This window comes from Pseudophryne corroboree, chromosome 3 (genome assembly GCF_028390025.1).
Source record: "Pseudophryne corroboree isolate aPseCor3 chromosome 3, aPseCor3.hap2, whole genome shotgun sequence".
Taxonomy (NCBI): Eukaryota; Metazoa; Chordata; class Amphibia; order Anura; family Myobatrachidae; genus Pseudophryne; species Pseudophryne corroboree.
This window is the reverse complement of record NC_086446.1, coordinates 76,677,797-76,701,288: the sequence shown is the minus strand read 5'-3', so window position 1 is coordinate 76,701,288 and position 23,492 is coordinate 76,677,797. Positions and strand designations below refer to the sequence as shown.

Genomic DNA, 23,492 nt, shown 5'->3' with positions numbered 1-23,492 from the left:
GACACTTTTTCTCCCTCTTGGGGTCCACGACCCCCCTGGAGGGAGAATAAACAGCGCGCGCCACCGTGCCCGCAGCAAGCCCACAAAGGGGCTCATTTGCGCTCGCCCAGCTGTCGATATGCTGGCGGTCGGGATTCCGGCGCCGGTATGCTGGCCGCCGGGAGCCCGGCCGCCGGCATACCCTACTACACCACAGGGGGTGGTCTTCAGTTTGCCGGCTGTCGACACCCACCTACAGGTCCTATAAGCTATGTGTGTAACTGTGATTACTTTCCTAATGGTGGCGTTAATGTGTAGCTATAGTCGCAGCAATACAACCTATGTCCAGCAGTTTAGTGCATATGTATAATAATGAGTAATGAATGTTTACAAGTACAACTGAATACAAAATACAACATATGTGAGTTCCTGTACTTGTACAGATCTGGATATCTCTGGATGTAAATGAAATGCTGTCTTCAAAAAAATGTGAATACAAGAAAAGAAAATATATCTCCCAGCTATGAGGAAAAATCATTCTACACGCTCCAATGCTTCTCACTGTTATCACATACTCAATATATCACACGCAAAGACATAATATGCTACATACAGTAATCCTAATGCACAGTAATTTATATGGGTATAAACAGCGAGTCTTGATATTAACGCTAAAAATACATAATAGAGGGACATAATAACAGTGTAAGAAAATATCAATGATATAAAAGTCCATATAAAACAGACAGTGGATCTGAAGGTGTGCTGGCTAAAAGAGGCCTTTGGGAAGTTTGCATAGGTGACAGAAAGGTGTCTACGTTTGTGAATAATCCTGAAAATCAGGACAATGGCTAGTGTAAAGCGACACTTCCAAGTCCAACGCTGTATAGCAGAGGCTGTTTCCCAGAGCAACCAAACTATGCTGGGGGCCACCAAACAGTATTACTGGCCTGGGGTGATCAGCAGTGCTGTATCTTTCTTTGACCAATAGCCAAAAACATTACTTACATAGCCCAAGACCTACCACTTCTATATTTGTTTACAGGTCTACAGAAATTCTGCTATCAAACTGCTGCAAGATCCAGATATACAGGTATACAACTAATGTCACACAGAAGGAGCTATGGTCAGATGAAGGGTAGATATAATGGGGTGGGTTTCCTCATTTTTCCTGTATTTCTTACAGACATGCCTCCCAACTGTCCATATTTAGTCAGGACAGTCCCAAGTAGAATGTTGGCCCGCCCCCAGCCCCCTTCGATGTTGCATGCACACACAGTAGCTTCCGCATGTTTCCTGTGTACATTAAGGACCCCATGTGCCACTAGTACGGAGAAGGAGTAATTATACATTTAATCAAGATCTGGCAGCTGGAAGTTTCTAGAATTTATTTTTGGCGGGAACCATTGCCATCAATACATAGAGCTAGCCCTGATACTATTAGCTGTGAAAGTGGTAGGGTGAGGGCTCTGACAGTCCATGCAGGCACATGTGTGGGTCCAGCAGTCCAGACGTGTACTACACAAACCACCGATTACTGGGCAGGGTGTGCGCTCGCTGTGCACCTTAGCTCCCACATACACCCGTCCAATGTCAGACTGGCGTGGCAACTGCATGACGGTGGGCCTGCAGAGGAGGAATAATGGATCCTGTTAGGACTAAAAATAAGAAAGACGGTGGAGGGGCAGGGCAGAGAGAAGTGAGAAGCTGGGGAGCAGGTGGGACAGGGAGGGTCAGGAGAGTGATGGGTAAAAGAAAGTGCAACAGAAAAGGGGGGGGGAGAGAAGGTTAAGAGTATCAGAGGGAGAAAGAGAGACAGAGGAGAGAGATGGGGCAGATAAATTGTGGGGACAGAGAGATGGAGTATGAGGGGGAGAGAGAGAAAGAGAAAAAGAGTAGGGAGAACTGAAGAAGGAGATGAGGAAACAGGAGGAGGAGAAACAGGAGAAGGTATTAAATAGGAGAAACAGTAGAGCAAATAGAATATAGAACAAGGAACAACCGCACTCTGTTGCAATCGGCAAATAAAAATAATGCTTGAAGAAATAGCAGTATTTTAGGGAAAAGACTGTTGATTATTTATGACACAATTAAGTCGTTCCTTGTTCTCTGCCTCCCGATAGATAGATAGATAGATAGATAGATAGATAGATAGATAGATAGATAGATATTGCGGAGGCTTTGTATGGTATTACTGGCAGTAACATGTTGAATGGGGCATAGGATGGCTTACAGGTGATGTACCTGTAGACAGACAATGCTATAAAGCAGTGGGGAGGCCAGCGGGATGACAGGCTGCATAGGGAAAGGAACCAGTAGCAGAAGGAGAGAGGTGGTGAGACTACACCATACTTGCCGACATTCTGGCTGCTCTCTGCGGGAGAGAGCAGCCAGGTCGGCTCAGCAGGGATGCAGGGGAGGACTGTGACGTGGGGAGGAGGTGGATCGGAGGTGGGGTGGGGCGGAGTTACAGTGGCACATCCTTTAAGCCACGCCCCTGCTCTGTAATGCCTCGATCCCCGGCATTACACTGCAGGGGGCGTGGCTATGATGACGCGATTCAGCAAGAATCGCGTCATCAACTGCACGGACCGCCCACTTTACAGACTGAGTGGGCGGACGGGCAGGGGGACCCCCGATTCCGGGAGACTTGCCTGCTCCTCCGGGGGGGCGGGAGGGTCACCCCGATTTTTGGGAGCCTCCCGTCCATTTCGGGAGAGTAGGCAAGTATGGACTACACTATGCAGCAGGTGACATAGTATAGTGTGTACATTTCTAGAGGCCGTATCTCCACAACGACATTAGTACATTAGAGATTTGTGCAAAGAAGGTAAACTGAAATCACGCAAGGCTGCACTAATACTGGAGGCTACAGGAGAAATGTGAGGTAGAATTACGTCACTTACAGGTGGAATAAACTACCTACAGAGGTGGTAGAGACATAGGGGGTGATACATACCTGATCGCTGCTGGGCGTTGTCGCACAGCGGGCGATCAGGTCCTAACTGCGCATGCTTATGTACCGCACTGCGCACGCACTTCGGACAACAACAGCATTGCCGGTCAGCGACAGGATTATGTGTTCGCAAGGTGGTTGACAGAAAGATGCCATTTATGGGTGGTATCTGACCGTTTACAGGGAGTGTCCGGATAAACACAGGCATGTCCATGCGTTTTCAGAGAGGGTGTCTGACGTCAGCTCCGGCACCGATCAGCCTGTTCTCATTGCACTGTAGTAGTAAGTTCTGGGCTGCGCAGAGACTGCTCACAGTGGATCTTTGCAGCTCGGAGTACACATGGGATCACACACATGCACGGCCAGTATACACTCCCCCTGGAAGCAGCGACTATCTGAACGCAGGAGAGCAAACTTTGCAGCCCAGTGATCAGGTCTGAATCAGCCCCATAAGCATTAGGGCTATTCAGACAAGACAGGGATAGAATAATATGAGAAAACGGACTCTAACAGGGTGATGTTATCGGGGAAAAGAATGTGCAGATTATAGACGTCGTGTGGCTGTCATCTGCCATTACGTTGTCTCTGTACACCAGCATCTCTGTTTCTGAATTCTGTCACCCGTTCCCCTAACCTGGGATCTCCTCTCTGCACCCATCAGGATGCAGACTGAGCAGTCAGTGAATCGGGAGTCTGGTGCTTTCCACTCCTCTCTAACCACAGACAGAAATGCAAATGCAGGATCTCTGAATCACACGGCAGATGCCTCCCCCTCCCAACCCCAAATAACTCCCTGATTACTCAGTAAAGTTTCCACAGTGCAGGAGAAAAGGAGAAGAAGGGGGGGGGGGGGGGGGGGGGGGGGGGGGGACACACCACGCCCGCCCCTAGTGCTTTCATCGCTCCAAAACACAGGCTGTGTAGGACTATAATGAATGACAGGTCATTCATTGTGAGACAATAGGTTTTTTTTTTTATTGATGTAGCGACATCACACAAAGGAGCAGATGTATTAACCTGGAGAAGGGATAAAGAAGTGATAAATCAGTGATAAGTGCAAGGTGATAACACACCAGCCAATCGTTACGGATTTGAAAAATGACAGGAGCTGATTGGCTGGTGCGTTATCACCTTGCACTTATCACTGGTTTATTACTTCTCCAGACTTAATACATCTGCCTCTAACATCTTTATATGAGAGTCCAATAATACACTTTTCAGGAACAGCAAGAGGAGGGCTGAAGGAGAGAGTTATGGGAGAGGGGGAACAGCATAGAAGAAGAATGGGGGAGTAGGTACCTTAATTGTAAGGGAACTAGGTCTGTGCACAGGACCCTGGAAAGTGGGACATTGTTCCAAGGACCCCTAATATGCTGCAAAATAGTTGCCATGTTGTTATGAAGGCTTAACGGCTGATTCAGAGGAGGATGCTAACTGGATCGCAACCGCGTCTTTACACGCAACTATGCTAAAATACGTAAAAGCTGCAGCAGGCGCCTTATGTAAAAAAGACGCCTGCTACCGGGTACTCTGACCTGGCGCTGCGTCCTAAGGTACAGCATTAAATCAACTGAGTGACCATAGGACATCTGAGTAGCCCTCCAGTGACTCAGGATGACTGGGGAAGTCACGCTGCGGGAGCCAGTGAAACTGCATTCGTGGAGGCAGCCACTGGCTTCCGCACACCAAAAGAAAACAGGGCTGACACGTTTTCTGCCACGCTGCCCCATCGCGGCCCACAAACGCCAGCAGCGTGTCATTGATGCTACGGCGCTGGAACACTGTGACATTGCACCCCCAGATCTGCACGTGTGCCTCTTGTACATGTGCAGATCTTTTACCATTGTGAAACTGCTAAAAAAAAAATCCCTACAGCGTCCACTCTGTGCCTCCTCCCTCTGTCTACATAACAGTGACTCCACCATTCAGGGATTCCATCAGCTAGTAATCAAGGTCATGATATCCACACTATTCGGGGTAAGGTCATTATCAAAATCATTGTATATGTGCCTAGACATCGGGTTTACGCAGTGACGTGCGGTGAGGTGAGGCAGAGCCTTTCCTGTCATACTTACGTTTGTGTCAGAGTTTTGACTGCATAAAGTATATGAAAAATACAAAGAATATGCTTGAAATATCTTCTTTGCATTATTCTAATAATTTTTATAGCCAAAACTCTGGAGTAAAAGTCTATGGCAGGTGAGGCAGTGCCACCCCCACCTACCTTGTCCGCACATCTCTGATCAATACTGACTAAATTTCCAGGAGTTTAGAATGCTGCACCTGTGTATACTGCCCAGATGTATGTTTTGGCTAATATATTGCATGTAAATCTGGCTCTGGTGCTAGCCAGTGCCTCCTGAGCTATTTAGCTCACCGCACGTTCCTGGGTTTACGTAGCTCTGGGCACTTAATCCGGGCGCTAAAACCCCACGGTAAGTCCTCAGTACAGTCTAACAAAATCAATTTGCAACTCCGACCGGTTTGCTGTTAGCTGATGGAAAAGTTGTGTAGGTTTATGTTCCCGTTCAAGCTGGGATGTTTGAGTGTTAAGTTTCTCAGCTCTAGAACAAATAATAAATTTTACTCTACCAGGTGAGATACACCGTTATAATGCTGCTCCCTGTGGGGAGACATACCTCCCAACTGTCCCGATTTTTGCATAACAGTCCCGTATTTTGGGACTGTCCTGCAGTCCCACCCGGGGGCCGCAGTGTCCCGCAGTGTGTGTGTGTGTGTGGGGGAGCAGTTGGGAAACATGCGAACAAGGCACAGCGTCTATTCACAGGAGACAGAGGGGCTGAGGGCATGCCAGCAACTTAGAGAGCGCTGGGCATGCCCCCACAGTGACGTAAAAGTGTGGACGTGACTCACAGTCCCGCAAAGCCATGGGCCCTTTCTTTAGGCACGCCCCTTTTGGGAGTGAGCGGCTTTGCCGCGCTAAACGAGTCCCTATTTTTGATCTCCCGATGTTGGGAGGTATGGGGAGATAACACTGAGCACAGGGGCTCTTGTATAGCGTTGGTTACGAGCACTTTGTGCCATTTGCAGAGATGGATGCATGTGGGCCAGGGTGACGCCAGGAGAGAACAGCAGCATGGCATGAGAGAGTCACTGCCGGATAGGCCAGAAAGGACAATGGCACGATGGGCCGGTCTGGTTACCTGAAAGCCTGGCCAAGCAGCTCCGCCTCCCGGTGCTGTGCTCGGCCGGCATGCTGGTATCAGGCTTGCTGTGATTCACACCCCCGTGATGTGTGACTATGCTCAATCTTGTGTGGCTACAACTCTTCTTCCCCATGTGTGCACTGTAGTCATTCTGCAGACAGTTCCTGTCCCCAGTCCACCATCGGTTACAGTACACAATTTATACGCAATACTTCAGTATATTAAGTGCGCTATACATAAAGCGCAGTATGTCTTTGGATAGTGTTATTAATAAATTATAAAGTCACATTCACCATATAAAAGATAATTAAATAGAGGCTCAACAACAAAATAAAAGTACTAATTAAATTCAATTAAATACAAATATCTCATTAAAAAAAAAAATACAAAAACAAACAAACTGGTATTTGTTTTTTTGTGCAGCAAGTATCAAATAATGTGATATGATCTAGATTAGTGGTTCCTAAACCCAGTCCTCAAGGACCCCTAACGTTTCACGGTTTCCGGGTCACCGGCAGGTGTACTGTATCACCAACTGTCACGTTTTCAAAATCCACAGGTGACCTGGAGAATGTGAACCGTTAGGGGTCCTTGGGGAAGGTTCTTGATTATGGAATACAGAAAGAATTGGGGCTAGTGCAGAGTATGCAGAGCCGGCCCTCGGCATAGGCAAACTAGGGGCATCAGCAGCTTCTGCTGATTAAAATGATATGTGGCATGCCTATATTCTGTGTGTAGCATTTCATATGCAGATACAGTCACAGTCTCACATAGTATAGGCATGCTGCATATCATTTTAATCAGCAGAAGCAGCTTGTGCATCCTAGCCACATAGCAATGCAAATAAGATGCATTTTCATTAAAAAAAGGTGCCCGACGTTAGCATTAAGGCAAGATTTATGAGGACACATCTGTATCCAAGCAGAGGTAGAGGTCACAGTGTTAGCGGCCGTGTAAGTGCTGTTTGTGAGTGGGTTGGTTGTGCAGTAGTGTTCGGCATATGTGTAAGGGGCATTTTGTGTGTCATGTGTAAAAATGTATTAATAATGGCCCTCATTCCGAGTTGTTCGCTCGTTATTTTTCCTCGCATCGGTGCGATTAGTCGCAAATTGCGCATGCGCAACATTCGCAGTGCGCCTGCGCCAAGTAAATTTGCTAAAAAGTTTGTTATTTTACTCACGGCTTAACTGAGAAATTTCTTCGTTCTGGTGATCGGAGTGTGATTGACAGGAAGTGGCTATTTCTGGGCGGAAACTGGCCGTTTTATGGGTGTGTGCGGAAAAACGCAGCCGTCTCTGGGAAAAACGCGGGAGTGTCTGAAGAAACGGGGGAGTGTCTGGGCGAACGCTGGGTGTGTTTGTGACGTCAAACCAGGAACGAAACTGACTGAACTGATCGCAGTGGCAGAGTAAGTCTCAAGCTACTCAGAAACTGCAAAGAAATTTCTATTTGCAATTCTGCTAATCTTGCGTTCGCAATTCTGCTATGCTAAGATTCACTCCCAGTAGGCGGCGGCTTAGCGTGTGCAATGCTGCTAAAAGCAGCTAGCGAGCGAACAACTCGGAATGAGGGCCAATGTGCGGCATATCTGTAAGGGGCACTATGTGTGTCATTATTTGTATAAGGGCATTAATTATGTGCGGCATTTATGTAAGGGGTACTATGTGTGTCATTATGTGTATAAGGGCATTAATAATGTGCGGCATATGTGTAAGGGGCATTATGTGTGTCATTATGTGTATAAGGGCATTAATAATGTGCGGCACATGTGTAAGGGACAAAGGGCATTAATAAAGGTTTTCATAATGTGTAAGGCGCATTATGTTTATTAGGACATTAATAATGTGTGCCATATGTCTAAGTAGTATTACTGTGTGGTATTATGTGTATAAATGCATTACTAATGTGTGACATAATGGGGGTAATTCCAAGTTGATCGCAGGATTTTTTTTAGCAGTTGGGCAAAACCATGTGCATTGCAGGGGAGGCAGATATAACATGTGCGAAAGAGTTAGATTTGGGTGGGTTATTTTATTTCTGTGCAGGTTAAATACTGGCTGCTTTATTTTTACACTGCAAATTAGATTGCAGATTGAACACACCACACACAAATCTAAAGGCCCGTACACACTGGTCGATGTATCGGCCGTTCTCTTGAACGGCCGATACATCGCGGGACCGTCGGCCAGTGTGTACGGGCGATACGTCTGTGAACTCCGTCGTTCACAGACGTATCGCGTCGGCTGCGCAGCACAGCCGACAGCCAATATATCTAACGATATATTGGCGCGTCGCTGTGTGTGTACGGGGCGGTCGTCCGACCGCCCGTACACATGCTGCGGCGGCCGGCGGTGATTGACAGGTGAACTGGGCAGGCGCGAGCGCCCGCCCGCCCAGTTCATGACGTCAGTCCCCCGACGGATCGGGCTGTGTGTATGCACAGCACACTGCCCGATCCGTACATAGATATATCTGCAGATCAATTGATCTGCAGATATATCTAATAGTGTGTACCCACCTTTACTCTCTCTGCACATGTTAAATCTGCCTCCCCTGCAGTGCACATGGTTTTGCCCAACTGCTAAAAAAAATCCTGCTGCGATCAACTTGGAATTACCCCCAATGTGTATAAGGTGCTCTACTGTGAGGCGTAACATATAGAAAGGGCACTACTGTGTGGTATAATGTGAATAAGCAGCAATTCAGTGTGATGTAATGTGAATAAGTGGCTCTACTGTGAGGAGTAACGTATAAAAGGTAAAGTGGTACTACTGTGTGATGTAACATGAATTAGGGACACTAACGCATGATAAAATGTGAATAAAGTTGCAGTACTGTGTGGCTTAATTTGAATTGGGGGTACTATTGTGTGGCCATGCCCCTTGCCAGCAAGAACATGCCCCTTTTTGGGCTGTGCGCCGAATGTGCGCACTGTTCTTATTTAAAATATAGGGGGTAGGAACACCAAAATAAGGACTGCTATGGGTGAGGGGTGATGGTGCTGGGAAAGGGGTGCAGGGTCAGAGGCGGAACCAGCGGTGGTGCTAGGGGGCACCAGCCAAAATCTTGCCTAGGGCATCATATTGGTTAGGGCCGGCTCTGAGAGTATGTACAGCCGTACACATCAGCCTTACTGTGTGAATACTGTAAGTGCTGTAATGTCTACTACTGTTATCACTGCCCTCTTGTGGACAATGGGGGTCATTCTGAGTTGATTGTAGCTATGCTAAATTTAGCACAGCTACGATCATGAACTCAGACATGCGGGGGGACGCCCAGCACAGGGCTAGTCCGGCCCGCATGACAGTGCCGCCCCCCCCCCCCCCCCCCCGCAGAAGTGCAAAGGCATCGCTCAGCGGCGATGCCTTTGCACTTCAAGAGTAGCTCCCGGCCAGCGCAGCTTTTTTTAGTGACGTCACGCAGCCGCTGCGGGCCACTCCCTGCACGGTCCGGTCATCCTGTCAGTCAGGCAGAGGCGATCGTACCGCAGCGACGGGCGGCCATGCGCCGGCGCACTGCGGCGCCGGCGCAGTTCTGACCTGATCGCTACGCTGCCAATGAACCACAATCTCCGAATTAACTCTTCTACATCACATTTATTTATTTACAGTTTCTTATATATCGCATACCTCCCAACTGTCCCGATTTTGGCAGGACAGTCCTGTTTTTAACCGGTCTGTCCCGCTGTCCCACCCGCAGGTCGCAGTGTCCCGCGGTGGGGGTGGGGGGGCAGTTGGGAGATCCCCCCGTCACTCGCTGCTCTGAGCAGAGCAGCGGTGAATAGATGCTGTGCGCATGCGTGCAGCGTCTATTCCCGGCAGAGAGGGACAGGGGACATGGTCAGTAGCTCACTGAGCGCTGTTCATGCCCCCATTATGGCGAAAATGGGGGCGTGAATTGCGATCGCGGCACTTGCCGCAAAGCCACGCCCCCTTTCCAATAAGCCACGTCCCCTAATTTCAACCACGGGTCCCTCCCTGGTCCAACGCAAAGTTGGGAGGTATGTAGCGCAGCATATTCCGTTGCGCTTTACAATCGGAAACAACAGTGATAAGACAAACTGGGTAATAACAGACAGACATAGAGGTAGGAAGGCCCTGCTCACAAGCTTACACACATTTTGAAATAACTTTTAAGAAGCACAACTGGATAAAACCTTTCATTAGCATTTATTATAATAATTATTATTTTTTTGGCCACTTTTTTATATAGGGCAAACATGTTCAGCAGAGCTTTACAGAGAATGTTTTGCCTCTCATATCAGTCCCAGCCCCAGTGAAGCTTACACTCTATATTCCCTACCACATGTAAATGCACACACATTTACACTAGGGTTCATTTTTTTTAGGGGTTACATAACCTACCAGTATATAGCTGGAGTGTGGGAAGAAACCGGAGTACCAGGAGGAAACCCACGCAAGCACGGGAGAACATACAAGCTCCACACAGATAGAGTATTGGTGGAAATCGAACCCAAGTCCCTCTAATTTTACATTTATTGCCACATTATTTGCTTCCAGTTTACAACTAATCTGTTCACACTTCATTGTTTAAAATGTGATCCCTTTAAACGGCACCAGTGACCCACACACAGCCCATCCCGTCACTGAGGACTCGTGATATGGCCACGCCAATAAAGCTTCAAAAATAAGGCACAACTGATGGTTAGTTACGCCGTGTGACTATATCTTGAGTTACAATGCAAAAATTAGGTTTCATTTTCTGGAGTGGGATATTGAAATCACACTTTGTGGCCTGGAGAGAGACAGGTGCGTATTAAGGGGGTGATTCCGAGTTGATCGTAGCCCTGCAAAATTTTGCATGGCCACGATCATGACCATAGACATGCGGGGGAACGTACAGCACAGGGATATCCCGCCCCGCATGTCAGTGCCGCACCCCCCGCCCCCAGCAGAAGTGCAAAAGCGTTGCACAGCGGCGACGCTTTTGCACTTTTAAGAGTAGCTCCCGGCCAGCGCAGCTTTAGCGTGCTGGCCGGGAGCTACTTGTCGCTCCCCAGCGCACAGCGGCTGCGTGTGACGTCACGCAGCCGCTGCGGCCCGCCCCCGCACGGCCCGGCCAGGCCTGCATTGGCCGGACCACGCCCACAGAACATCGGCCGAACGCCGCCGTTCCGCCCCCTCCCCCACCCAGGGACCGTCTCTGCCTGTCAATCAGGCAGAGGCGATCGCAGCACAGCGACGGCCTTCGGCCACCTGGCATACGCCGGCGCATGCGCACTTCTGACCCGATCACACCGCTGCGATAAACGGCAGCGTGCGATTGGGTCAGAATGACCCCCTAAGGGAGGTGGAGGTCAGTATGTAATCTCCGCCTGGGCCCCCTCCTCTCTAGACATCAGCGCACAGCAGTAGACTGTATCAGCACTAGGGTCACTAGGAGACCCTAGCTTTGTCGCAGAGTCTAGTGCACATGTGCAGGTTTCTGGGGAAATGGTGCGGTGGCCATTTTCCCGGTGATTCTCGTACTGCGCATGTGCAAAATGCAGGGAAAATGGTCGCCATTTTCTCTGTGATTTGTGCAACACTGCTGCCGCCAGGGGTTAGAATTCATGAAATGGGTACAGGGTATGCGGGCCTGTGTGCACTGGGGATGTAGTCACCAGCCCGGCGGTCGCATACCGACGCCGGGATCCCGGACGCCAGAATGCGCTCGCTTTCCTACCGGCATTCTAGCGGCCGGGATCCCGGTGTTGGTATGCTGACCGTCAGGATCCCGGCCGCCGGTCAACCATACCCAATGCGTGCCCCGTACACCCTACACCCGTTATAGATATGCCACTAGAGAGAGCACATTAAGAAATATTCCTTGGGTACCGAGTGACCAATTTTATCTCCGTCCAAGGTCTGGTGCATGTGCAGATGCCAATGTTTTTGTTTGGCGTATGCGCAGTGGGCTGAAATCCGCTATATTCACACAAGCTGCGACTCAAAAATTGGACCCACAGACGGCGTCCTCCGTTGTAAGGCCTTGACAGACACAGGTCATCCATTGTACATTTGCATTGAGATACAGGATCAAGGCTGCATTGCTGCAATCAAGTGACAACATTACAGTATATAGTTTATATGATTTGTTCCTAAACTGGATAAACACCGGGATTTGTCTCTGCATGAATCCAATGTCACTTTACCCGAAACATGCCCGTCACAAGTCATGCAAGCTCTCAGTTTTTATTATAAGTTACTGATTGCAAGAAACTTTCTAGTGATCATTACCGCACTGGAGTTTGGAAACCTTTCTGAATGTTTAAGCTTTTTCGCCTCATTTGTTTCCGAGACTCCATTTTCCTGTGTTGTCAATCCCCAGTGACTCCATTTTGTATCATGCCCTGCCTAAACCTATATAGTGGGGCTTAGTGAAGTCGACAAGAATGACCGCATAAGTTGCTGTCGGTGATTTTGAATGATACTGTATGTGCAAAGCATTTATCGGGGAGATTATTTGAGCCAGTTGGTTGAACCGGTTGATTACACATTGCTGAAGTAGCCATCTTGGCTTATTTACATGGTGCCTCCACGATCTTGTGTGTGTGTCTCGCTGTCACCATCATAGGGAAGGAGCGGGGAAAGATTATTTGACAATTAGAAGAGTGGTTTTCAACTACAGTCCTCAGGTGTCCCAGCAGACCATGTGTAAAATAGATTATCTCATCTGTCTGTGCACGATAAAAGAAATCCAGAAAACATGACCTGCCAATGGTACTTGAGGACTAGAGTTGAATACCACTGAGCTAGAATATCTCGAAAACCAGGTATGAAGGACTCACTTTGCCTGTGCACGGGGAGGGGAGTAGTAGTCCATGCGAGTAAGGCACACGGCGACTCTCCAACACTCATGCATTTATCACTGGGAAAATGGCGACACTATGCCCAGAGCCACCATGAAGTGCGGGGACGGTGACAATACAATACAATGGGTGGAAGGGTAACCAGTTCATATTCCAGCCCCCACCCACTCCACAACACAAATCTGGTTACATGCTTCCAGCTTTGGCACTTCTTGCATACCCTCCAACATGACCCGCCCCACTAGGTACAAAATGCTCTGTTTCTGGACTTCCCTCTTGATTTATGATTGCCATCACCTGTGAAGAAACAGCTTTCTTATCATTTAACTAGTTCAACACAGGTGATGGAAATCATAAATTAAGAGGGAAGTACAGAAACAGAGCATTTTGTACCTAGTGGGGCGGGTTATGTTGGAGGGTCTGTTCTTGTAGCAATACAATGTGGCAACAGCATGGGCATGTGCTATACAGACAGCCCCAGCGTCCCCTCACTTTCCCCATGACTCTATAAAACGTATGTGTTCTGTAGTCACACAGCAGCTGCAGCAGAGCACTTGGCTGTGGTGTGACTGTAAGGAGAAGTACATTTACAAGATGAGTCACAAGCTGATCTCCGGAAACATGGCCGCCGCGCAGGAGACAGTTATCAACGCAGAGCTTATTCTCTGTAGACGGGGATGTGAGTGAGCGCCCCTAGAATCAGGGGGCGGTTACATTCAAGCCAAGGCCGAGTGGTGCTGCTACTGCTGTGCTGGGGACGGTAGTCAGAGGTGTGGAGTCGCCCGGTGACAGGTGAGAGTGACAGTGCTGGAGACATAGGCTGCCTGGTCATTATATGCTATATACACCGTCCTGTTACTCTCTATGTAGTGACTGCGTGTTATATGTGTTAGTGGGACACGTGTAGTACCTCACTGTATAGCCTCATCTGTTATACTGTGTATATACTTCTGTGTCTGTGTAGTGGCTGCATGTTATGTGCTATTGGGAAACATGGAGTATAGCTGTAATTATATAGTATATAGCAAGTTATGTGGCAGTGAGACACATAGGGGTCCATTCATGAAGCAGTGAAAACTGTGGAGAAGTGAGCCAGTGGAGAAGAACCAATCAGCATTGAAGTAACACATATCATTTGCATACTATAAAATCATACAGAGCAGCTGATTGGTTGCCATGGGCAACTTCTCCACTCTTTTCACTGCTTCATGAATAGACCCCGTAGTATGTGTATGTTATATGGCAAGTGCATGCACACTTGCCGATGCTAGGTTTGACGAGTCCAGTGAAAACGTTTTTGCGGACAATTGAATAGGCGTTTAGCGATTTTACCATGTTTTGCGGTAAACTTTGCGTCTTCTAGAAGCATATACAGCGGGAACACAAAAAAGGAAGGAAAGGGTATGGTAAAGTGTTACTAATATATGAATCGATTGTGCTGAAGGCTTGTTACAAATGAGAGAACTGTATTTATACGGTATATGGTCTAGTTATCTGGAAGACTATCAGATCTGTGGCTGCAGCCTGGTCAGAGCCTCCTTATTGTGGGTGTATTCCCCCAGTACAATACTTCCTATTACTTTCCCCCAGTAAACTTCTGGTTTTTGTTGTTTGCAAATATAATACTCCTTTCACATCGCAAAAATAACCCGGTATCCGAGTCGATACGGGTCAGTGTGCGATGTGAAAGGGGCCTTGGAAAATTCCTGGGTCGCCTGAACCGGTAATTCAACCCGGGTAATAAAAAGGGTTATTCCCGGGTTAAATACCGGGTCAGTGGCAGTGTAAACGGGTTCCTGGGCCCTAACCTCCCACCACCCCCCGCAGCCTAACCGTAACCTCCCACCACCCCCCGCAGCCTAACCCTAACCTCCCACCACCCCCCGCAGCCTATCCCTAACCTTCCCCCTCCAACAGTAATACGAGGTCGGCGGCTATACTTACAACAGTCAGGATCCTGAAAAATTGGAAGAGAAAGGAAGGCTCTTGTGTGGGCGCACTCTTTTTAAAGGAAGTAAGTTATATATAACAATTTGGAAAGATGTTTAAAACATAACTTTTATTAACATTATTATAACACAAAAAACTCTTCCCGGAAATCTATCCTTAAAGATACAGATTTGAAAATATCTTTTAAAATAAAATTGTTCTGGTCTCTTTATTGTAAAGAGTATTTGGAAGGGTTGTAGACATAAATTGGTCATACCCCCATTCCCCCTGACCAGTACAGAATTTCTGTATTAATGGAACCACAGGATGGTCAAGACACAGTTGTATATAAGGCAGAGCTCTTTGGCTATAGGTAACTAGGGTAATGATCAGCAGTCACACCTCTAGGAATGGTACACCTGATTAGCATACAGATATCATGATTTGAAGAAATGTTATACAAGGATCAATGGGCATCCTAAAGTCAGTGCGAATATCTCTATATTATCAACACTGAAATGAATGGATTACTAAATAGGATTAGTGGTGATACTGCTGTTGGTGTTTTTATCACATAAGTGAGGAAAATCCTACTCTACAACACCAGGTATTCGCAGGCAGTCTCCTTTCCTGATACTGACCTGGCCCAACGCTGTTTAGCTTCCAAGATCAGACGAGATCGGGCGCTGGCAGCGTGGTATGGTAGTAGAGAATTTTATGTGTACACCAATGAGAGTGCACCTATATATGAAATATAAAATTTGGGAGAGACAGACAGGAAAGTGATAGAAGAAGGGTAGTGAAAATGTGTGGATCTGCTTTCCACGTTAGACCCGGTTCCAAAATTCCCACTAACGTGGTGCAATGTTACGGGAATCGTGAATGAGAGTCCACGAGGTTAGTGATCATAGGATAATTAGGTTGTCAGTGTTGGTGCTGTTAATTTTAATTCAATCAAAGGACCTCTTGACTACCGCACATATTGTGATTTATCCAAAAGAATAATTCTCTGTATTGGATATCTGATGGAAGATAGAAAAAATCACAACAATTACGGATGCATTTTGAGTCTGTATAAATAATAGAAGCCTCGGATCGGTGAATTTCACAATGCACATAACAAGAGACACATACCGAAAAGGGAAAAGAAAAATCCCTGTAGTTAGGATGCAGTTATCCCGTTAGTAGCGTATGATAATTGCGGGAGAGAAGAGAAAAGAAAATCATCAAATCCTAAATGCCAAACAAATATGGAAGGTATATGCTGAATTTAGACATTTACTATTCAAATCATTTGATATCTACAGCTTGGCCTCAAGTAGAAGAGGTGCTGAGTGCATGGTTATATGCTGTAAGGACCCCTTAGCAACACTGTAATACACATTGAATGTGAGATAAATAAGACAATTCTGCCTGAATTTACAGAAGATGTTACTATCTGTGGCATGCAGCCACAAGATAGTGGGGCTTACGGTTTCACCAATGAAAATAGGAGAGCCAAAGAGACCGAGCAGATGTGTGAGGCTAATGCCAGGATGGAGCTGTGTAGACGAGACCCCTTGCGGAAAACGCGTTTCACCCTTAGGCTTGTTCACTTCCGGGTTCCGGAACCCGGAAGTGAACAAGCCTAAGGGTGAAACGCGTTTTCCGCAAGGGGTCTCGTCTACACAGCTCCATCCTGGCATTAGCCTCACACATCTGCTCGGTCTCTTTGGCTCTCCTATTTTCATTGGTGAAACCGTAAGCCCCACTATCATGTGGCTGCATGCCACAGATAGTAACATCTTCTGTAAATGCAGGCAGAATTGTCTTATTTATCTCACATTCAATGTGTATTACAGTGTTGCTAAGGGGTCCTTACAGCATATAACCATGCACTCAGCACCTCTTCTACTTGAGGCCAAGCTGTAGATATCAAATGATTTGAATAGTAAATGTCTAAATTCAGCATATACCTTCCATATTTGTTTGGCATTTAGGATTTGATGATTTTCTTTTCTCTTCTCTCCCGCAATTATCATACGCTACTAACGGGATAACTGCATCCTAACTACAGGGATTTTTCTTTTCCCTTTCGGTATGTGTCTCTTGTTATGTGCATTGTGAAATTCACCGATCCGAGGCTTCTATTATTTATACAGACTCAAAATGCATCCGTAATTGTTGTGATTTTTTCTATCTTCCATCAGATATCCAATACAGAGAATTATTCTTTTGGATAAATCACAATATGTGCGGTAGTCAAGAGGTCCTTTGATTGAATTAAAATTAACAGCACCAACACTGACAACCTAATTATCCTATGATCACTAACCTCGTGGACTCTCATTCACGATTCCCGTAACATTGCACCACGTTAGTGGGAATTTTGGAACCGGGTCTAACGTGGAAAGCAGATCCACACATTTTCACTACCCTTCTTCTATCACTTTCCTGTCTGTCTCTCCCAAATTTTATATTTCATATATAGGTGCACTCTCATTGGTGTACACATAAAATTCTCTACTACCATACCACGCTGCCAGCGCCCAATCTCGTCTGATCTTGGAAGCTAAACAGCGTTGGGCCAGGTCAGTATCAGGAAAGGAGACTGCCTGCGAATACCTGGTGTTGTAGAGTAGGATTTTCCTCACTTATGTGATAAAAACACCAACAGCAGTATCACCACTAATCCTATTTAGTAATCCATTCATTTCAGTGTTGATAATATAGAGATATTCGCACTGACTTTAGGATGCCCATTGATCCTTGTATAACATTTCTTCAAATCATGATATCTGTATGCTAATCAGGTGTACCATTCCTAGAGGTGTGACTGCTGATCATTACCCTAGTTACCTATAGCCAAAGAGCTCTGCCTTATATACAACTGTGTCTTGACCATCCTGTGGTTCCATTAATACAGAAATTCTGTACTGGTCAGGGGGAATGGGGGTATGACCAATTTATGTCTACAACCCTTCCAAATACTCTTTACAATAAAGAGACCAGAACAATTTTATTTTAAAAGATATTTTCAAATCTGTATCTTTAAGGATAGATTTCCGGGAAGAGTTTTTTGTGTTATAATAATGTTAATAAAAGTTATGTTTTAAACATCTTTCCAAATTGTTATATATAACTTACTTCCTTTAAAAAGAGTGCGCCCACACAAGAGCCTTCCTTTCTCTTCCAATTTTTCAAGTCTTCGTACTTTCTGGCTCTGGGTGCACCACCAACCAGGACAGCATAATATTTATACATATATATTTATATATCTATACGTAAAACGGCTAATTTTGCCGTTTTTTTCCCCTTACTAATAAGGGTAACATACTGTCCAAATTTTGGTCTCTCTTTCTCTGATTCTTCTATTATCCCAAATTTGACAAATCCTGTGCCGGATCGCCCTGTGTTTTCCTAACAGTCAGGATCCTGGCAGTCGGAGTTCCGGTGTTGGTATCCTGACCAAATTGGAAATCCGATGACAGGATTTTGAAAGGTGTCGGGATTCCGTCGTCTGTATTCTGGCAGCCAGGATTCTGACAGCCAGGATGTTAACCGCATTCCCCACTGACAGTCCTGCTACACAGTTGCCACTTATACCCCATTTCCACTACCTTTTTTAAACACGGGTAAATGCGCGGGGGCGCGCATTTACCCGTGTTTTTCCCTAGTCGAAACGGGTCCCCCGGCAAATTCCCGGATCAAGTGATCCGGGAATCCTACCCTGGTAGCTAGCCGGGTTGAACATGTGTTCAACCCGGCTAGCTGTCTAGTGTGAACGGTAGCCATGTCGAGGCGACACGGCTCCCGTTCACATTGCATAGGGAGGGCGGCGCTGGGAGATCATGTGATCTCCCAGCGCCGCCCCTGTCGCGTCACTAGCGCGTCACCAACCCGGCAATTGCCGCTGTGGTGAGCGTTGTCTGCAGGGGGCTGTAGCACGGGTCGCAGCCGTGTCAGGCGACACGGCTGCGACCCGTGCTACACTAGTGGAAAAGGGGTATTATTTGGGATTTTAGGATGGTTCCCCGCTGTTTCATGCACTTCTTCGTCACGTGACCTTGCAGCAACTGCCGCAGATTGGCTTATCTAATTGTATGTCACATTTCCAACGTGCGCGCATTCCTGTGGTGGATGAGTTTCATGAAATGAGTTGGACTGACTCCCAGGTGTGAGTGTGCATGCAGTATGTGGGGAATTGTGAATGACTATCTGAGGAGAGGTATCTGGTATAACTACCTGTAGCGGGTGAAATGAGCAAAGTGCTAGAATGCAGGCCAATCTAGCACCGGCGATAGCGACGCGCGGGGCCGCGCATAGCTATCGCTGGGGGGCATACACACGGAGAGATCCGTGCTGAAATACTAAGCAATCTAGTCAGATTGCTTAGCATTTCAGCACGGATCTGTCCGTGTGTACCCACCTTAACACTTTAGATTGTAAGCTCCCCTGGGCGAGGCTTGCTGTGCCAGTTTGTAAGAGTACAGTGGGCTTGTGACTTGGTGAGTAAGCCTCCTGTGGCTCAGGAGTAGCTGACTCATCCAGAGAGGAAAGGAGGGGGGTGTAATGCAGGTCTCTGGTAGCGGGATATGACAGCTAATGTAATATGACATTCTTGCATCATATACTGAAACCTCTAGCTTATATTGTCTAGAGCAGTGACTTGCTGTGTGAATACACGTTGTAACTAAAATATTAACTTTGCAAGGGCTCTTGATCATGAGCTGGTAATGGATGTGACTCAGCTACAGAGGGTAACTCTACTCTGGAGTATACCAGGCCGGAGATGCTCTGATTATGCTGATCTACAGCCCCGGGGTTAAAATCCTTGTTACTGTTACCCAGCGCAGCATAAAGGTACACAAAGAAATATACCTGCTGTCCCTTGTATAACACTAGCCTATTCCATGGTGTTGTACAACGTTCATTGTTTAAATCTTCCGTGGATATCCGTGTGAATGTATGAAGTGGAAAAAATATTAGATTGGGTTCTCATGTCCCTCTCATGTACCAAGTGTAGTGACCCTCTATACGCTGTAGGACTTTGAGTAACTGGGCTTCTGTCAAATAGGCAATTAAGTTTTCTGTGTATTAGAGCTGTCCTATTACATGATCTGTATAAAGGGGTCATGTGCCCTGTACTATGACACGCGGCCGTATAAAGGAGATGCCTTTATAAAGGTCTGTCTCTGGAGCATACAACGCCCTGTTACCTGTATGGCTTCTCTAATGGTCAGTTTCATGGATTTATGGGGCTGGAGTTGCAGACTCTGCAGTCATTCCTGTCCCGTATAGGCCGCCTCCAGTGCATTGTCTGTAGCACATCTAGTTCCGTATAAAGCATTCATACTGACGTCCTCTGGCTGGTTAGGGGATCCCTGTCCCACTTCCTCTAGAACTAAAGGTTATATTGTATTTGTTGCCTATAGATCTTGGGACTGGCTTCTAGAATTACAGCAACCACCTAGCACAAGACTTGCCTGGACCATGGATGTAGACTATATAATGTGGACCTCATGAGTTGGTCACACTGATGACCCCACTTTGACATTTAGAGAAATGACCACAAATCCTTAAGCACCTGGTCTTCCTGGCTGCTGGAATCTGTCCAGTACTGATTTACTTTCGTTAGTGATGTATTCTGTATGGAATAAGATACACTCTAATCCAGAGGTTCTCAAACTCGGTCCTCGGGGGCCCACACAGTGCATGTTTTGCAGGTCTCCTCACAGAATCAATAGTGAAATAATTAGCTCCACCTGTGGACCTTTTAAAATGGGTCAGTGAGTAATTAATACACCTGTGCACCTGCTGGGTTACCTGCAAAACATGCACTGTGTGGGCTCCCGAGGACCGAGTTTGAGAACCTCTGCTCTAATCTGTCTCTACCTTTCAGTTTAGGTCAAGTCTGGTCCCCACTTATCTCAGCATCATGGCGGATTCTTCTGTACAAGGTAACTCTGCTTTTGATTTTCTTATGTATCTGCAGAATGCTGATCCATGGATTTGGGTTATTATTGGCACTAGTGATCTAGATTAAAAAGACCGAGCCCTAGCAAATACATATCTCCATGTTGGGTAGATAGTTTAACCGCATATATGGGAAATTTAACATATCCATCGCTTACATTGCTGTGTTACTGCTGGTTGTGCCCTTGTATGGGGTCCAGAGCTCGCTCGTACCCATCCCACAGGTGCAAAAAATAAACCCCTACAGATGGTATGAAGGACACTTCTGGTTCCTCAGGTGGCTGAGCTCAGAACTTATCGCTTTATTCATGTAGCGCCAATTAAACTTCACAGCTTGCTACATAGATTATGTAGTCCTTCACATACTGTTAGTACCTGCAACCATTGGCACTCACAATCTATATTAACCCACAAGTGTGTCTTTAGACTGGAATAAAACCGGTGGCGAACGCACAATATCAACAGATGTGGTCCTGATGGCGCAATGCGGACCACTATGCTGCCATTATAACCATGTATTTATGTGCATGGTTATTGGAAATGGTGCGGGAGATGTACCAATCAGTGGAGAAGTTGCCCATAGCAACCAATAAGCTTTGAGGTAGCATTCATTAAGTACATTCTTTATAATAGGTTGACTGGTTGTTATGGGCAACTTCTGCACTCTTTACACTACTTGATACATCACCAAATATCTCCTAGTGAGGGGTTTGCTAATTAACAGTCATGGGTCACAGCTTTGTATGTATCTTAGGCTGGTTGAAGACTTAAGTTCTCCTCTTATCTACAGACTGGAAATTGAAGTACGTGACATCTCTGAAAGAGGACTTCCGGCACATTGAAGAGAGGAACTTCCTATTTGCTAAGACTGCAGGCCTAGAGCGGCGGTACCCCAGACTACGTGTCCTGCAAGTCGATCGGGGGGAGGAAGATACGTTACCCTATTCAGGCACTCTACTTCAGCCGGCGGAGGTCAGCAAGTCTCCAGACAGATATTCCCCATCCACTGTCCAGGCTCTCTATATACCTGATCACTGCGGATATGTTCCCAAAACAGTTATACTGCAGGGAGCCGCTGGGATTGGGAAGACTGTGACCTCCCAGAGGATGACAATGGACTGGGCCTCTGGAAGTCTGTACAGGGATAAGTTTGACTTTGTCTTTTATATGAGCTTCAGAAATATCAACCGAATCACAGAGAATATAAACCTTGCTGGGCTCTTGGCCAAAGCTTGCAATGTGCAGTGTTCAAACGATCAGGTCAGATCTATTTTTAGAGATCCAGAGAAAATATTACTGATCATCGATGGCTTTGACGAGCTGAAATGGTCTCTGGAGGATAACTACGAGGAGTACGAGGACCCCTTTCAGGAGACCCACAAAGAGGTCCTCTTAAGGGCTCTTTTCCGTAAGCAAGTGTTGAGTGACCTGTCACTGATGATAACCACCAGGAGGCTGTGCCTGGAGAAGCTGAAGGATTATGTCCAGTCGCCGTGTTCCGTGGAGATTCTGGGACTTGACGGAGGAGAACTTCAGAAATGTATTGTCAACTTCCTCAACAACCCGGAGGCAGCAGACAAGGCTCTTGGTGTAATAAGGGGAAATGAAGCTCTGGGCACACTTTGTTCTATCCCTCTATTGTCCCAGATGGTGTGCACCATTCTGAAACAGGGTGGGAGAACGGATTCTCTGGCTCAATGTAAAACGGCCACCTCTATTTATCTGCAGTACTTGAAGAATGTAATAAAGTACAATGGCGGTAACCAGACAGTCAACACCTGTATAAGGAAGCTTTGTGCTCTAGCCAATGAGGGAGTCCTGAGTCAGAACTTCCTGTTTGAGGATGCTGATCTTGCGAGACATGGACTTGCTCGGTCAGAAGTGGAGTCTGTGTTTCTGAACCAGAATGTTTTCCACCAGGATGCGGAGAAGAGTGTCTGCTACAGCTTTAGTCACTTGAGTCTGCAGGAGTTCTTTGCTGCTCTACATTATGTGCTGGGAGAGGAGGCAAAGCCTGGAGAAGACTCCTTCCTCCCCGAGGTCTGTAAAGGAGCATCTATATCAGATCAGTCTGCATATCACCCACACTTAACGCTAACAGTGAGGTTCCTCTCTGGTCTACTCAATGAGAAGCGACTGCAGGAGTTTGCCAGCTGCATTGGATGTGATGTTACACTCAAGGCCAAGCCTGCCGTGGAAAAGTGGATTTTTGGTGGACGTGGCTCTAGAGTCTACAGCGATGCTCTTTACTGCATCTACGAGATGCAGGACGAGGCCTTCCGGGGGCAAGCGTTTCACCATGTGGATTTGGAGCTTAGTCCTGGCTTATATTCTGGCACCATGGAAAACATATGCACAAGAGAGCTATTCTATAGCCTGGCAAATAGGGAATGTCCTCTCTCTTTCACTATGGAGGACTTTTTGCTGCGTCCTGGAGACCTGGACGTGTTGTCGCCATTGTTTCACCGATCTCCAAAGCTATCGTAAGTGCCTTCTCCCAAGCTCACTCGGTAATGCAGCATATGGTTTGGTATTGTCGTTTGTGTTAACCTAATTGGAGGGTTATAAATATATAAAGTTAAGCATAAGAGGGGGAAATGTTTCTTGAAATAGATTTGCTTTTTGAAGTTGAACTAGTATTCTATATTCCATGTGTTGGTTAGAACACTGAAGCCCTAACAAGTCTATCTCCGCA

General features: G+C 46.7%; 1 protein-coding gene and 2 pseudogenes across 1 annotated transcript in view; 2 read left to right on the top strand and 1 right to left on the bottom strand.

Moving 5' to 3' along the window:
• Positions 1-13,552: 13,552 nt before the first annotated feature.
• Positions 13,553-23,492, top strand: part of LOC135054785 (NACHT, LRR and PYD domains-containing protein 3-like) — a 29,548-nt gene continuing 19,608 nt past the window's right edge. Inside the window, exons 1-3 of the mRNA XM_063958106.1 lie at positions 13,553-13,705; positions 20,724-20,781; positions 21,588-23,280. Of these exons, the coding sequence (XP_063814176.1) occupies positions 20,760-20,781; positions 21,588-23,280 (1,715 nt within the window). The 5' untranslated portion in view covers positions 13,553-13,705; positions 20,724-20,759. The remainder of the gene's footprint in view (positions 13,706-20,723; positions 20,782-21,587; positions 23,281-23,492) is intronic.
• Positions 15,435-15,553, bottom strand: LOC134892301 (5S ribosomal RNA; annotated as a pseudogene).
• LOC134891174 (5S ribosomal RNA) lies at positions 17,343-17,461 on the top strand (annotated as a pseudogene).